The sequence below is a fragment of the Linepithema humile genome, chromosome 4 (assembly GCF_040581485.1).
Source record: "Linepithema humile isolate Giens D197 chromosome 4, Lhum_UNIL_v1.0, whole genome shotgun sequence".
Taxonomy (NCBI): Eukaryota; Metazoa; Arthropoda; class Insecta; order Hymenoptera; family Formicidae; genus Linepithema; species Linepithema humile.
Genome location: NC_090131.1, coordinates 6,913,311 through 6,929,051, shown reverse-complemented (window position 1 = coordinate 6,929,051; position 15,741 = coordinate 6,913,311). Strand labels below are relative to the sequence as shown.

The 15,741-nt window shown below is 34.4% G+C and overlaps 5 protein-coding genes across 12 annotated transcripts; 2 read left to right on the top strand and 3 right to left on the bottom strand.

Annotated features, from left to right (window-relative positions):
- Positions 1 to 38: 38 nt before the first annotated feature.
- On the top strand, positions 39 to 1,593 carry LOC105677728 (mitochondrial import inner membrane translocase subunit Tim13). Its single transcript, XM_012376546.2, has 3 exons — positions 39 to 284; positions 360 to 428; positions 636 to 1,593. Exons 1-3 carry the CDS (start codon positions 180 to 182, stop codon positions 732 to 734), a joined length of 273 nt encoding a protein of 90 aa, XP_012231969.1. The 5' UTR covers positions 39 to 179; the 3' UTR covers positions 735 to 1,593.
- Positions 1,170 to 6,543, bottom strand: LOC105677779 (centrosomal protein 43-like). Of its 3 annotated transcripts, XM_012376627.2 has the most exons (7): positions 6,325 to 6,543; positions 6,127 to 6,180; positions 5,450 to 5,719; positions 4,906 to 5,206; positions 4,420 to 4,533; positions 4,109 to 4,317; positions 1,170 to 4,005 (listed from the first exon to the last, which is right to left on the bottom strand). In XM_012376627.2, exons 1-7 carry the CDS (start codon positions 6,418 to 6,420, stop codon positions 3,937 to 3,939), a joined length of 1,113 nt encoding a protein of 370 aa, XP_012232050.1. In that variant the 5' UTR covers positions 6,421 to 6,543; the 3' UTR covers positions 1,170 to 3,936. The 3 variants fall into 3 exon arrangements, with proteins under 3 accessions (XP_012232050.1, XP_012232048.1, XP_067209817.1); XM_012376625.2 differs by having other exon boundaries at positions 4,420 to 5,206; positions 6,325 to 6,537; XM_067353716.1 differs by having other exon boundaries at positions 4,420 to 5,206; positions 6,285 to 6,337.
- Positions 6,544 to 6,754: 211 nt separating this feature from the next.
- LOC105677780 (EEF1A lysine methyltransferase 1) lies at positions 6,755 to 8,517 on the bottom strand. 4 transcript variants are annotated; one of them, XM_012376632.2, is made up of 5 exons: positions 8,438 to 8,517; positions 7,535 to 7,775; positions 7,318 to 7,465; positions 7,029 to 7,238; positions 6,755 to 6,949 (listed from the first exon to the last, which is right to left on the bottom strand). In XM_012376632.2, exons 2-5 carry the CDS (start codon positions 7,694 to 7,696, stop codon positions 6,807 to 6,809), a joined length of 663 nt encoding a protein of 220 aa, XP_012232055.1. In that variant the 5' UTR covers positions 7,697 to 7,775; positions 8,438 to 8,517; the 3' UTR covers positions 6,755 to 6,806. The 4 variants fall into 4 exon arrangements, with proteins under 4 accessions (XP_012232055.1, XP_012232052.1, XP_012232054.1 ...); XM_012376629.2 differs by lacking the exon at positions 8,438 to 8,517 and adding an exon at positions 7,918 to 8,107; XM_012376631.2 differs by lacking the exon at positions 8,438 to 8,517 and adding an exon at positions 7,874 to 8,105 and having other exon boundaries at positions 7,535 to 7,793.
- Positions 8,518 to 8,783: 266 nt separating this feature from the next.
- Positions 8,784 to 12,602, top strand: GlnRS (Glutaminyl-tRNA synthetase). The gene is made up of 10 exons (XM_012376424.2): positions 8,784 to 9,046; positions 9,377 to 9,687; positions 9,818 to 10,020; positions 10,111 to 10,360; positions 10,417 to 10,714; positions 10,796 to 11,175; positions 11,240 to 11,555; positions 11,627 to 11,847; positions 11,937 to 12,141; positions 12,203 to 12,602. Exons 1-10 carry the CDS (start codon positions 8,924 to 8,926, stop codon positions 12,251 to 12,253), a joined length of 2,358 nt encoding a protein of 785 aa, XP_012231847.1. The 5' UTR covers positions 8,784 to 8,923; the 3' UTR covers positions 12,254 to 12,602.
- LOC105677671 (parkin coregulated gene protein homolog) lies at positions 12,592 to 15,707 on the bottom strand. Of its 3 annotated transcripts, XM_067353729.1 has the most exons (5): positions 15,467 to 15,633; positions 13,464 to 13,593; positions 13,065 to 13,383; positions 12,840 to 12,989; positions 12,592 to 12,779 (listed from the first exon to the last, which is right to left on the bottom strand). In XM_067353729.1, exons 1-5 carry the CDS (start codon positions 15,604 to 15,606, stop codon positions 12,619 to 12,621), a joined length of 900 nt encoding a protein of 299 aa, XP_067209830.1. In that variant the 5' UTR covers positions 15,607 to 15,633; the 3' UTR covers positions 12,592 to 12,618. The 3 variants fall into 3 exon arrangements, with proteins under 3 accessions (XP_067209830.1, XP_067209829.1, XP_067209831.1); XM_067353728.1 differs by having other exon boundaries at positions 12,592 to 12,989; positions 15,467 to 15,707; XM_067353730.1 differs by lacking the exon at positions 15,467 to 15,633 and adding an exon at positions 14,958 to 15,304 and having other exon boundaries at positions 12,592 to 12,989.
- Between the last annotated feature and the right edge of the window lie 34 nt (positions 15,708 to 15,741).

Here is a 15,741-nt window from a genome sequence, read left to right as displayed (position 1 = left end):
AATGACGATACAACAGAGTCGATTTCGTTTTATGTAAATGCAGCCATAGTTACAACTTCACGTGTTTGCGCACCGGCGAGGTGAGGTTAGTTTAACTCGTGGCTGAAATTTTTAGGACGAATGATTGACTATTTTTAATTTTATCGCTATAAAAATTTTACACATATATAATTCTCACAATGGACGCGTTGGCGACGGGAAGTTTAACGGGTTCACAACGAGATGAGCTGATGCAACAAGTAAAACAACAAATAGCAGTCGCCAATGCTCAGGAATTGCTCACGGTATCGTTACACAACATCTCTTCCACAACTAGCCTTGGCTGACTGAACGTTACATGTTTTTACGCATATTTACAGAAAATGACGGAAAAGTGCTTCAAAAAGTGCATAAGCAAGCCGGGCACCTCACTGGACAGCTCGGAACAAGTAAGCATTTCATTGCACTAAACATAACCTTGAATAAAAAAATTGGGTAAAAAAAAAATTTTTATAGTGAAGCCATTTTTAATTTGAATAATTAGTCATTCATAATTTTATAGTACAGATCCTTTTCAATTTACTTTATTTGTTTTTTTAGTTGAGCTGATAGTCATTTTGTAATTTTTTAACTTAAGTGACTGGATTTGTTTACAGAAATGTATAGCAATGTGCATGGATCGATACATGGACTCATTTAATCTTGTGTCTAAAACATATAGTGAACGACTCCAAAGAGAACGCAACAGAATGTAAATATAGAAATTTGGCGAAATATGTTGTTATTTGTTAACCAAGCTGTAATTGAATGATGTAATCAAAGTGGATCATACAGTGTTCATTAGTTGTACAGATACATTTTTTTATCTGATGAACAGTGAAGATACATTATTATCATTTTCACTGAATAAGGTCCTTGGTTTTCTTAATTCAAAAATTTAACATGTATACCACTGTAAATGATGTATGATATAGTCAAAGTACAACATGTAATATAATGTCATCATCTATTAAAAGTGCAGAAGCTTAGTTATTTATTACGATACATAATTATATCTTTTATGTAGTAATAAATATCTTTGTAAATGCAAACTAAAGAAATACAGGTGATACCACCTATCCATCACAATGATTATAATGGGACAAAATGCATCCTTGGAAGGATGCAGAAAAGAAAAGAATAGGCAATGATTGCAAAAGAGAAAAATCTTTATAAAATAAATAACATATACATGATTACATATTATTACATCATACTTGAAAATCATAAATAAGTAACATAGGTGTTTTGTAAAACCCACAATTCCACAGTATTTTTATTTGCATCCTTTATAATTATTTCATACACACTAAAAGGCACGGTATAGCTACCAATGTTTCAACGTGGTTACAAAATAATTATCTGCGACCATGCGAAGAAGTAACTGTAAAGCAGGTATTATTAGTACTAATACTTTGCTCATGAAAATTTCAAACTGTGGATTATGAATAAACTATGACTATGGCTATCTATTCTGAAAATATCGAGCTTGTCACTCTGTGAAGTGTGCATTTAAACACCGCTGTGTTATATGTACATACATTTTTCACAATAAAATTATTACTTGATCTAATATATTACTTGCATCGGATATGTTCTTCCCATAAAAGCTGCGTCAAACAACAGTGTATCAAAAAGAAGATATCGATCATCCCCGAGTACGAGTAAATACATTCAAAAGCATTACGAGGCATACGAGACAAGTAGCTTACATCTCAGTATCATCTTTCAAAAGTGACGATAGATTTTACACGTTTCCTAGATATATATTTATGTTACAAATGTGTGAAAGAAGTGAAGGAAACGCAACGCAAATCCTATTCTCTCTTTTTTTTTTAATACAAGATATATAAGTAATATATAGTCCGCATTGTCGTCTTAAGATTAAAGAAAGTGTTCAAAATCGTCTCAAGTAGAAATGTACGCGTAGAGCGTAGAAATACCCTGCAAATGAATCCTATTAAAAACGAACTTCCTGCTGCTCCGAAAATTCGAGTAAAACCTGTAATTCCTGCGACAAATGTAAAATGCTCCTTAAATTATTCCACTTACAGTCTAGGATGAGAAATATACTTATCCTGTAAACGTGCTTGCTAATGGTAACAATGCAACGAAAAGTACGCCTATCTTAATAACAATGGAATGTATCTATCTTCTAGATTCTACAGAGCGTAGGAATGTTCAAATGCAGTCCTGAATCCCGTTGTTTGTAAAATTACTGTATCGATAATAGAATGTAACCACGCTGATTGGCCAGGAACACACCTGTTTTAAATGTATATATCGGGACAAACGGCAGTTCGAACCAAAGCGATTCCGTTACTATGCGTGCATACTTAGTCGCTATCAAAATAAATATTTGTCTCGACGTCTACATTCATAATTCATAAATATGTGATGGAGCAATAATAATTAAATACGGTAGTATACAAATATATACATATACATATACATATACATATACATATACATACATATATATATATATATATATATATATATATATATATATATAATAAAAAAAACGCTACAAGTATTTGAGCATGGTATTCCTTTGATTATTTTTTTTTAATCGACATCTAATTGTTATGTGATGAATGTATACTAGTTGTGCTGAATTAAATGTTACCTAGTGACGGAATTTCTTCGTTCGAACCAGACAGTTTCTAATATCGGTAATATTATTACAACATAGTCTAGCCGTCAATGAAAATTCTTTTGTAAAGGTAGCTGGCTATACATTTTTTTTGTTTACAAAAAGATTTTGATTTGTCAAGCATCTAGTTGATCCACCTTGAGTTGTACTTAGTTATTGCATCTTATACGGGGCATAAAATATTGATATTAAAATGTTTTTTCTTCTTTTTTTTTGCAATCGAGTTGGATTACCCAAAAATTAATATTTCTAGTCTACAGCTTTTACTAATCATAATTTCCTGCAAATCATGGCTGCAAGAAAATATATAAGCACCTAATCTTTTTTTTTTTTTACTTTTTTTCCCTTAGATAACTTTAACTTTCATAAATAACTTTAGCTTCAAACACTTAGCACCATTATGTTCGAAAAAATAATTTGATGGATTTTTTAGGCAATCCATTTCTAGACGGACGATTTCCTGATATTGTTACAATATCATACCAGTAACTTTATGTAAATGAGGTAATGGACAATGTTCAGTCATAAAATTAAGGACAGAGATACTTCAGTAAACACAACAAAACGCTAATAGAGAGTTAAAAAAAAGAAAAAAAAGAGAAATATAATTAGTTACTAATAAGCAGTAACTCGTCGTCTCTAATTTTAAATTATCATAACACTTGTGTAATTTGCTTATAAGAGTAATAATACTAGGCATATTTTTTTTTTTTACATAACAACGTAGAAGGTAGTCTGTCTGAAGTTGAATAAAATAAAGAAGTTTATTTGAATACTCAATAATGTATTACTTCTCTTTGTTCAAAATACAGGCAAAGACTTATCTAAACTAAAAAGTTGGAAAATATTGCATATTTCATTATTATATAACAATTCAATACAATTCTGCATATATTTCATCCTTTACTTTGTTAGTGTTGTAAGAATAGTAGCTATGACAGTTTCGGAACATCGCTCATTTTTACAAAGCGTACAAAAATATCGTATCATCTGTCGAAATATGCATTCAGACATTTTTCCTTCTACGTTTCTTTTCATGCAGCGTAACTTATAAGTATTGAGCCACGGCTTGGCAGTGCCTTTATCAGAAACTATGAATTGATTTCTGCGAGTTCCTGAATTCTTATAGTAGTCGGCATAGACGCGCGGATGCCTTAGCAATAGGATATCGATCTCATACAGATTACACGTGAGAGAAACGAGTCCCTAATATTCTCATAGAGGACCTGCGGCGTGACACGATCAAAAATTACACACTTCTTCTAGGTATAATCCGCGGTAATACCCGTCGTAAAGTTTGATATATTCTTATCCGTATTCGTATCTTCGAGCTAAAATATAACGATTCTATGTATACATAGTTACGTAATTTATACGAGGAGAAAAATACGTGCAGTGCTGCCGGTCGCGTTAGTTTAAGTTGAGTTTACTTACGCAGGAGGTACTACTCAAGATTTCGTCCACTTCTTCGATCTCTTCGCTCAAGTCCTCAGTGCGGGCACTGGGAGTTTTTTCCTCTTTCTTCGTTCGCGATTTCAGAGGACTGTCCAGTTTGTCCGGCTCCTTAGAGGGACTTTGTTCGTTTGCGCTACCGGATGCAGACGACACAAAGTCCTCTTCATAGTGATCGATACCATCTGCAGCTGAAAAAATGTATTGTTCTTGTATTTCTGCATAAATTCGCATATTATTAAAAGAAATATGTATGAGCTTTCTATTATTATTATTATATTTTTACAACTCACCAAGACTAATGTTCATTAATTCCTTCAGATCATTGATGTTGGCCTTTTTACCATTCAGTGGCGGCAAATCGCCAAATATAGAATTAGCTTTTTGATTTATACTCGGCAAGTCTTCTAGAAAAGGCTCGGCTTTATTCATTGTACTAACGTTCTTCCGCTCACCGCCGATGATAATCTCGTCAAAATATAAAGTCTTCCCGAAATTGCTTCCCGCGTTAACCGGTTTCTTACTTTGTACATTATTCTCTATGCTTAGCTCCAAACTATTTATACTGTTTTGCTTAGTTACATCCTCGTTTTGATTCGCTTGCGTGTCAATCGCTATAGACTCGTCGAACTTAATTAGGGACTCGGATTTGTTCAGTGGGCTCGTTTGATTAGACGTAACGGTACTATCAGTCTCCTGTGCCACGTCGTTCGTCGTCGTGCATGCGCCGTGTGGACTTGCGGTGGACTTATCAAAATTTACATTATTGTTCCTGTTACCTTCAATTCCTTCAGTGTCTGTTGTACTCTCCCTGAGAGAAGATTGACATTTATCCGACGTATCCGTCCTAATATCGGAGTCGGCCGGCGGATCTTTGCATTTCTTGTCCGTTATTGTCACGTTTATTGGAACTTTCGGACTCTGCTCGGAAGTAGTATCTAACTTTTCAGAGGAATCATTGTCATTCGACGACGACACGGATTCAGTATGAATTATTTTGGGAACGGACACTTCGAATGTCGCGTTTGCAAAGTGTGTTGAGGTTTCATCCGTTTCGTCGTGTCTGTTGCTATTTTTGCTCTGCAAGAGAAAAATTAATTATTAATAATAAATATATATGCTATCTTCTAGACAATTTATATAATATTTCAATTTATTTGAAATATTTAGCTATAATATAAGATGTTTCACAGACAATTATTTCGATTAAGACAAATATTGTGATCAGAACATTTCTCAAATCAAATATTCTTATTTCCAAAACATTTTTTTGCATTCTCATCAGCTAATTGTACCAATAATCAAATTAAATGAAGAAAATACCTTTTGTGAACTATTGAAGGCACCATTGATGCTATTTTTCAGAATTTCTCCCAGCAATGGCTCGGTTGAATCAATACCTAACTCTTCACACAACTTATTTCTTCCTACATAGTTATATTCCTTTCCAAAGTACGTCTCAGGATCATATACAGATATTGTATAGTCAAGACCAAAGTATTCTAGGAACTCCCTAACTAAGGAAAATAATAATTTTCCTTCTGAATTGGACAGGTACTGTTTTACAGTTTTGTTGAGAAGTGGCTCAGGATTCTAAAACATTTAATTAAAGTTTTATAAAGATTGTAATAAAAATCACTCCTGATTATACTGCACCATATCTTTCCTTTTGCAAATAGCGATACAATATTATTTTACTTATAAAAATCTTTCAAAAATTTTTTGAAATATATGTTTTTACATTCGTGAAATTTCTACATATAATTCATGATTCTTGTTTTATGAAGTTGTAATAATGTTACATTTTTATAAAAAAATAATGCAAATTTTTTGCAAAATAAATATAATGTACAACAAAGTTATTGTGTTTCTTATACACGAGATGCCTTGTATGCATTTTCGCACGCATGACAAGCCGTTACGGCCGATCGAGCACAAAGAATTGTAAACAGGAAGCTTTCTTTTTGCGCTTTATTGCGGCACGCACGAACAACACTCACCATTACCGAATCCTGCTCCTCGAGTGCCAGGAACACGCTCGCCCTGAGTTCCGCCTGCGAACATCACAAAAGGAGTCTGATAAAGAACGGAGGGATAGATAATAGCACAAATTAACGTTCGCTTTTAGCCGCTTGTCCCAAAAATACGCATAACCTACAGAGACGCGAATTTTTTTTCATAGCTTTTCCAAGACGCACCCGTATCTTAGCGAGGACGCCGTTATTCTCCAGGGTCTGCACCACAAGATCCCGTAATTCCGTGTCCTCCTCCATCGAGATGTTCCCGTCTATCATGATTACAAATAAAAAAATGCGCCGACGAACACTCAAGAGATGTAAATATTTACGCTTTCCATCGCGTGTCTACTTTTTCGCGGATGCGACACTGCATAGAGACTTTCCTCTCTTCGCGTCGTCTGGGGATTTTCTTCCTGTTAGGTCGTCGAATTGCCTTGAAAAATTACGATTCGATACGTATCGATCTGTACTTTTTAATGATTTCGCCGCGTAAATACAAATACTTGTACAATTATACAAATATAAAATGGTAATAATTTTAATAAAAAATTTGATGAATAAAATATAAATCCATTCGTATCGATTCTTAAGAAAATATAAATAAAATAAATAATATTTACTTGCTTATTTATTAAAAATATATTGCTTCGCATAATACTGTTTTAATATTGTTCACTTAAACTTTGGTCAAAATTAAAATTTGAATAGCAATAAAATTCATTTGCTAAGTTGTTCTTGTGCCCTGGAATAATATCACATTTCTTAACATTCAACAGCCTTTCTGCCAATTCCGCCATGACAGCCCCTGTGTACAAATCAATATTCATTTTTATACAAGTAATAAATAACAAGGAAACACAGCAGAAATATAATTTTACAATTACCTGTGCACAGTACAATATTTTTCTTTGCTAAAAACTTGATTGTCACTGCTGTCTTGGTTAAACATTCCTCTGAAAGAAACGGCGGATCAGCTATGACTAGATCAAATTCACTAGACATATCTCTGGGCACATCCAAAGGAAACTTATAATCATACTGTAGAAAATCTCCACCAAATATATTGAAGCGACTATCATACTCGAACAGCACAACTGTAATTAGAAATATATTTAGAACAAGCTTCTTAGCTAATAATATACTGTACAATTAGAGTGCACATATTAGTCATACTTTGCCTTTCCTCACATTCTTTTTTCAGTTTACTATAAAGTGAGGGACAAGAAATCAAAGCAATCTTTCCATTTGCTGGAGTGGAATTCAAGGCACCTTTGGTAAAAGCCTCTATCGTTTTGTCATCATACCAAAATTGACTCAGTTGCTGCAACAATTATGTGTCAGTTTTTCAAAGGAACTAAAAGTTATATCACACAAATAATCGATGACTTACCCAATCCTCCTCGAAGAGAGCATTTGGTATCCGATCTTCCTCAGCTATACGTTTCAACAAATTCTTTCGTTCTTCCTTCTCTCTGAGAAATTCTTGTAGCGCAGCGAGCGTACTCGAACTTAATCGTGGTTGATCATCATCACTATCCATGTTTTCACTCATGTTTACAAGGGCTATGCTCAGGCAACACAACGGTGGCTGTGCTACCGCTGTGTCATCAAGCAGATAAACTCTTAATAATCTGAAAATTTATTGTACACTTATATTAGAACAGAATTATCTCAATCTCTTTTCATTGTTTAATGGAATGATTAACGATGTATATTTTGTTTAATTTACTTGTAAACTATTGTTCATATTTTAACTTATGTTTAATATCTAACTTTATAACTGTCAGACACAACTTGATATCCTTGAGCATTTAACATGTACAAAAGATTGAATGTAAAATTGAGACAATAGTTATAATTCAAGCAATAAATAATAAATAGAAATTCAATTTTAGATATCTTATCCACTATGACTTATAGTTATGATGTACGAATATCTAGATGCGACACGCATCTTGAATCGTCCAAATTTAATGCCTATTCATACGGAAAGTATTAGTTGGTGTGATCAGGATCAACGATTATGTAATTTTTCCCTTGGAGCGGAAACGTGAAAAGTGAAAACTTTCACGTAAATTCAATAATAATTGTATTTATCGAAAAAAAAACGTCTTAAAAACGTCCTAAAAAAGACGTTTTTTAATTTCTTTATCAATTGGCATTTTGGATTTTGCAATAAAAAAGTTTCCAAAAATTAAAAAAAAGACATTTTAATTATTTAAATATTTTACGAGCATTCTAACACTGTCAAAAAAAGCAAAAATAAGTATGTAGAAAAATTTAAATTACATACCCGCTGGAACGGCCAGAAATGTTCTATTTTATTCGGAATTTTATGAAATTGTAACAGGAGCACATGATGATTTAGGAGCTTACTCACTAGTGCAGTCGGTACACATACCATCAATGTATTTGAACTTGTAACAGGAGCACATGATGGTATAGGAGCTTACTCACTAGTGTAGTCGGTACACTTACCATCAATGTATTTGAAATTGTAACAGGAGCACATGATAATATAGGAGCTTACTCATTAGCGCAGTCGGTACACTTACCATCAATGCATCAATGTTGCTTTAGCTAATCAATAGATGGCACTGTTAGCAAGAGTTAGCTCCTCTGTCATCATGTGTTCCTGGTAACAAATCATAAAATCCCGGATAAAATGGCGCGTAAGAAAGAAGATAGAAATAATATGTCTGCTCTTTTCTAATGTTCGCTGACTGCGTGGCGAGTTAGGAACGTGATAGTTTTATTTTTCAAATAAACGGATTAAAAAATGCCGGGAGAAACCAAGGACGACGTGGAACTGCTTCAGACGATCGGTTTGAGTGAGCAGAAGGCTAAAGAGACCTTAAAAAATGCTTCTGTCACGAAAAATCTCAAGCTGGCAATTAACGAGGTTAGTGTTCGGTAACGATTGCCGGCGAATTAACATCTTTTTATGCTCGTATTTTAAGTGCCAAGGTATTTTCTAAATCAAATGAGAAAATAATTAAACATTGAAATCAGATTGAATATCATATATCATATATATTGCATCATTTCTCATTCGACATTTCGACATAAGTTACATCATGAATTAAATACTAATCATGTATCTTATTTTTAATTATTTTATAAGGAAATTTGTATATATATTATTACTTGACAAAAATATTTTACTGTATATTTTAAAATAATTAAGAATTTAATTTATATATATAATAAAATATTTAATATGTGCTTGCAGGCAGCTAAGCATGGCTCTATTTCTCAAGATATTGGTGTTTTGCTGTACCATCTTGCTTCCAAGATTAAAAACCAGATTGCAGATAAAATACCGTTTATTACTAATTATATAATTGAGAAGAAGCTAGACACTGTGCAAAGGGTAGATGCTGCATTAGTTTATTTGTTAGCTAACGTGAACAATGCTGACAATATTGATGTGGCAAAATTTGAGAAGACTTGTGGTATAGGAGTGGTAGTTTCACCTGAACAAATAGAAGAAGAAGTAGAAAAGGTTATAAAGACACACAAGGATGAGATAATAGAAAAGAGGTGAGAAAATGTTTAAATACTAATTTAATTTAAATGACATATGCGATATATTGGAGAGAAAATTCATGTATGAAAGAAGCAAAATTAATTATGATAAGTAATTACAATTTGTGTGACATTATCTAAATAGGTACCGCTTTAATTGTGGTCCATTAATGCAGCAAGTGAGGAACACCTTAATGTGGGCAGATGGCAAAGCAGTAAAGAATGAATTTGATGTCCAGCTTTTGGATCTATTGGGGCCAAAAACTGATGCTGATCTTGCACCGGCACCTAAACAAGTGAAACAGCCAAAGGACAAGCAGGCAAAAGCAAAGAAAGATGTAAAGGAAGGTGAGCTCTATATATATATTTAAAATACCATATTTCTCTAGTAAGAATATATTGTAAATATTTATTTTCAATAAATTAACGAATTTTCAGAACATAAAGAAACATCGAGCAGTGAGAAGGTAGAAGCGCAAACCATAAGTGAACTCATGAAGACCAAAGTTCACTTCCACAAGCCTGGAGAGAATTATAAGACCGAGGGATATATCGTAACGCCAAACACGCATCGTTTGTTGCAAGAGCATGTGAAGATTACTGGTGGCAAAGTGAGAACAAGATTCCCACCAGAACCTAATGGAATCTTACACATTGGACATGCAAAGGCTATTAATATCAACTTTGGGTATGTATCTTTGTTTTTGTTAGTCGAATATATTGTAAGAAGGTTAAATCTTGTAGATACGCTGCTGCTTATGACGGCATATGTTATTTGCGGTATGATGACACAAATCCTGAGAAAGAAGAGGAAAAGTTTTTCATTGGAATTCGGGACATGGTAGAGTGGCTCGGTTACAAACCGGCCATGATTACGCACTCGTCGGATAACTTCCAGCAATTGTACGAATGGGCTGTGGAGCTCATAAAGAAAGGTTTTGCCTACGTTTGTCATCAGTCTAGCGATGAAATGAAAGGTTTCAATCCTCCGCCGAGTCCATGGCGCGACAGGCCAATCGAAGAAAGCTTGAAGCTATTTAATGTAAGCTATTTAACTTTGCATATTTTCCTTATTGTATTTCCTTGATTATGGGTATCTATGTTTCTTTTTCTTCGATAACAGGATATGAAGGATGGTTTGTTCGAAGAAGGCGAAGTGACTTTGCGCATGAAAGTGACTTTAGAGGAGGGCAAGCAAGATCCGGTTGCGTACAGAATCAAGTATTCACCGCATCACCGAACCGGCGATCAATGGTGCATCTATCCCACTTACGATTATACTCATTGCTTGTGCGACAGCATCGAAAATATCACCCACTCTCTCTGCACGAAGGAATTCCAATCACGAAGGTCATCTTATTACTGGCTTTGCAACGCCTTGGACATTTACTGTCCCGTGCAATGGGAGTACGGCCGACTAAATATCAATTACACCGTGGTTTCTAAAAGAAAGATTGCCAAATTAATACAAGAGGGAATCGTATCGGATTGGGACGATCCCAGGTACGGTGTAACAAACAATCGTATTTTTGCATTTTATTAATGCATCGTACCGCCCTTTTCGCAGATTGTTCACATTGACCGCGCTGCGTAGACGTGGCTTTCCTCCGGAAGCTATAAATAATTTCTGTGCCCAAATGGGTGTGACTGGCGCACTAGCGACCGTCGACCCAGCAGCACTGGAAGCAGCTGTCAGAGATGTTCTGAATCTCACTGCACCTCGACACATGGTCGTTCTGGAGCCTATTAAACTGACCATCAAAAACTTCACTCATGAGAAAGAGACGCTCAATGTGCCTGATTTTCCCAATGAACCGGAAAGAGGAAGTCATGAAATCAAGTTTTGTGAAACCGTGTACATAGAAGCTTCGGATTTCAAAGAAGTATGCAGTGTATTCTTCTTTTTTCTAGAAATCTTTTACGTTTGCTAATTCATCCTATTATGTGTTTGTAGGTCGAGGAAAAGGGTTTTAGACGTCTGACACCGAAGCAACCTGTCGGCTTGAAGCACGCGGGTATCATACTAAAGTTTCAAAGTATCGAAAAAGATGAGAGTGGCAATATTACAAATATAATTGTCACACAAGAGCCTGTCACAGAAAAGAATAAACCGAAGGCATTCATACATTGGGTATCTGATCCGTGCTTAGCATCTGTCAGGCTGTACGAGCGCTTGTGAGTGATAAGATTTTTTAAATTATTAACTATGACAATTTTATATATATATTAATTATGTGTAACAAAAATATTTTAATTTCCCCCAGATTTAAGCACAAAAACCCAGAAGATACAAATGAGGTACCGAATGGGTTTTTAAGCGATATAAATCCATCCAGCAAAAAGGTCGTTGTAGCATATATCGATCATAGTTTGCCCCAAACAGCGAACGTATACGATAAGTTCCAGTTCGAACGTATCGGCTTCTTTTCTGTTGATCCCGATAGTGCCAAAGTGTCGAATAAATATCGGGTGAGTGTACAATCATTAATACACGTATGAGCTGTAATAACGTTCTTTCTTTTCATTTCAGCTTGTTTTTAATCGTACTGTAACATTGAAAGAAGATGCCGGAAAGGTGTAAGCATGTCTTCAGAAAGTGTTGTAAACAAATTTTTACTTTTATTACTTTTTTATATCGATTATAAAATGCGAGATAAAAGTACGTCCTTCGTTTGTTACATTAAATATTAATGTGGTTATTATTTTAGATTTCTTGTGAATTTTTTAATCATGATTATGCTTCTTAAGTTAAAACTTTGAGTCAGTAATATTATATATATTTCCGTCGTATATAATATATATCTTTTTTGTTATAATATATATTATATTCCAGTTGTGATGTTAAATTGAATTTCTTATACATTTTAATTTTCTAACTTTCATTTTCATCGAAAACTAAATAGTAAATAAATCTGTTAGTTGAATGGTTGTGTTATGTTTCGTCTATTAATTCATCATACAAGATTCATAGGTGGGAACCATATATTTGATATTTATGAAAGCATCCTCGCCACCGTATCTTTCCAATATCTCGAGCGTTTCTTGTATAATGTCCGCTGCATTCTCTCCCCTTTGCTGAGAATAATCGATACCTTCTCCAAGATTCACTAAAATTTCAAATTTTATTTTCTTCTGAAGTGCGGAAGCAATTAAAAGTGCACGCTTACCGTTTCTGTCTTTCAGTAAATTAGGAATGGGCAGAATTTGTCTAAAATACGGGACTAGGGCTTCACCAACGCAATCCGCCGAACGTACTAAACGTTGAAGTGCTTTCATCGTACTGCAGATTATCTCGGGCATCCTCGTATTCAACGCATCTAACAGTTTTTTTTTCCTTATTACAGTACAAATACGGGATCTTTTTTTGTGTTAAAGTGAATTAGAAGACTTACTCTTAATAGGAATGATTAGTTGAGGCACAACGGGTAATATCTTGGGCCCACCGTGCTCCAGCATATCCGATATTCCCTGCTCCACTAGAAACTTGTACGGTTGTTCCGTTTCCGTTAAACCGTCGAAGAACATCGGCAGATAATGATGGAAGTCCAAGTCCTCTATGTCCACTTTCCAATTAATTTTCTGGTCGTAGCCGTCGTTCTCCAACGAGATGGGAAACACACGGCGTTTGTAGAACTTTCTGAACGTTGACGGTTTCGGTGGACGAGGTTTGTATAATCCACATCGTGGAGGTTTTGCAACGATCGTATTTTCCTGTATTGAAATTGACATCGTATTATTTGTTACGTTGACGTTTATAGCGTTGAAAAAGATGGTTTATTAATTTGTATCACCTGCAGAGCCTGAATAGTGAAGGCAGGAACGACTCGTGGTTTTTTCTTCCTGTATCGTGGTATGTCTTTCCGAATTTCCGTCCAGAATTCTTTTTCATTTACCATTCCGACACCAGTCTTTTCTTTAATACTGAGTTCAAAAATTATACATTAAATATTTTATTCGCGAGTGTTACAAGATATGTGAAGCTGCAGGTATGAAGCAAATTTAGATCAAACAATGCGGTGTCTCCTAGCAACAAACTTCTAATGGTCAAAATACACATATAACTCGGTTTAAAGAAAAGTTTTATGTGATATATATATACAGGGTGTCCCAAAAATTTCGACACAGCGACCGTATGCCGGTAGAGCAAACCAAACTGAACCGAAAAGTCCTCTATCATTTTACAATTTTCACAAGGGTTAAAGAGATAAAAAACGAACGGTTTATGATAAACTATCACGCGTCGAAAAATAATTTCTCTTTCTTTTAACAATGCGCTATCGTTTCCACACTACCTTGCAGTAGATAATACGTTACAAAAGGAATCTTGTGTATATTTTACTAATTAATATACGTTAAAAATATTGTGAATATACAACGTTGATAACAATATCTTTACAAAAATTTACGAGTTTGTCTTTTAGTAATTGCAATTACATATGCTGATAATAGAGCTGTAATCTGTTTATGCGTAAAATGTGATGTACAATTTTTTAGTACGCCTAAATTATGCATCAAACGATGCATTCCAGGATCTTCATAAATTGAAAGAATTGTTTTTTATCATGAATACGACAATGCACCTAATTGACAATTCCATGATTATGCACGAGATACTTTGTTTTTCAAAACTGCTGCATAATAAATTTGACGTCTCGTGTGATGTTGCGCACGCCTAGGAAATTTCTTTTGTAAATTCATGTTGCGGCACGTGCGCTTTTTTCTGCAAATCTGTACACAATTATATCACAATATTCTTGTAAAGTAAATCTCATTGTTAAGAATCACTACACTAAGAAAAAAAAAACTTAATATTAAAAATTATTTACTCGGTGGGTGCTATTAGCATATTTATTTAAATTAAAAACTTAAAGTTTTGTAAATATTAATTTTTACTTAAAATTAGATATTTTTGCTTAAGTAATGTAATTATTTAAGCAATTTAAATAAATATGCTATTATAGCACCCATCGAATAAATAATTTTTAATATTAAGTTATTTTGTCTCTGAAGGCTCATCTACAATGTGCTTTTTGCGTCTTGTTTCGTGCCTTCTGCTTTTTGTTGTTTGTTTCTTGTACTTTTGTCATATGGAACTGTGAAACATTGTCATGTACAATTTGTTTCTTCTGAATTTCCGAAGAAAAATGTTATTTCACATTGATTAATCATAGATCAATATTCAACAGCACTCTTATTGATTAATGATGTTTAAGGTAATATTTTAAGATAATTTTAATGTATGAACTATGAATATCGATTAAATAAAATAAATAAATATCCGATACCATTGTTGTCATACGATGTTTCTTTGTTTTCTGTCGCTCGAGATAAAAGTTGACGAATTTCGTAAGAAACAAGAAACACGTGGTAAGAAACATGATTATCGGTAAAACAGTGCTCAAAGAGGCAAAAAGATAACAGACAAAAAGCAAAAAACAGGAAGCAAAGAGCACATTGTAGATGAGCCTTTAGTGTACATATAAATAAAACACGATGCCAAAATTATTATGATAGTTTTTTGTCAACGCTGATATTCAATTGTTTTTTATTGGATCCACACACATCGTGTATGTACATATCGCATCGTGTGTAATCCGTACATAGTGATTCTCAATAATGAGATTTACTTCAGAAGAATATTGTGATATGATAATTGCTTACGGATTGGCGGGAGAAAATGCACGTGCCGCGGCACGAATTTACGCGGAGAGATTTGCTGGTCGCGCGCGACATCCTACGGGACGTCAAATTTATCGTGTCGTCCGACAGTTTCGGGAAACAGGATGTCTCATACATAATCGTGTTGTTGGACCAGTGTGTGGTCGTGTTCGTGTTCGTGATGAAGAAGCAATTCTTCAAGCTATCCATGAAGATCCTGGAATAAGTATACGTCTTTTGGCGCGTGATACAGGTGTACCTAGGACCACAGTACATCGTATCTTACGTACAAATGGATTACATCCGTTCCATTATCAACGGGTGCAACAACAATTACCGGGAAACGCACAACTACGTGTAAATTTTTGTGAAGGTATTGTATACTCTTCATCTTTGTATACTCATAACACT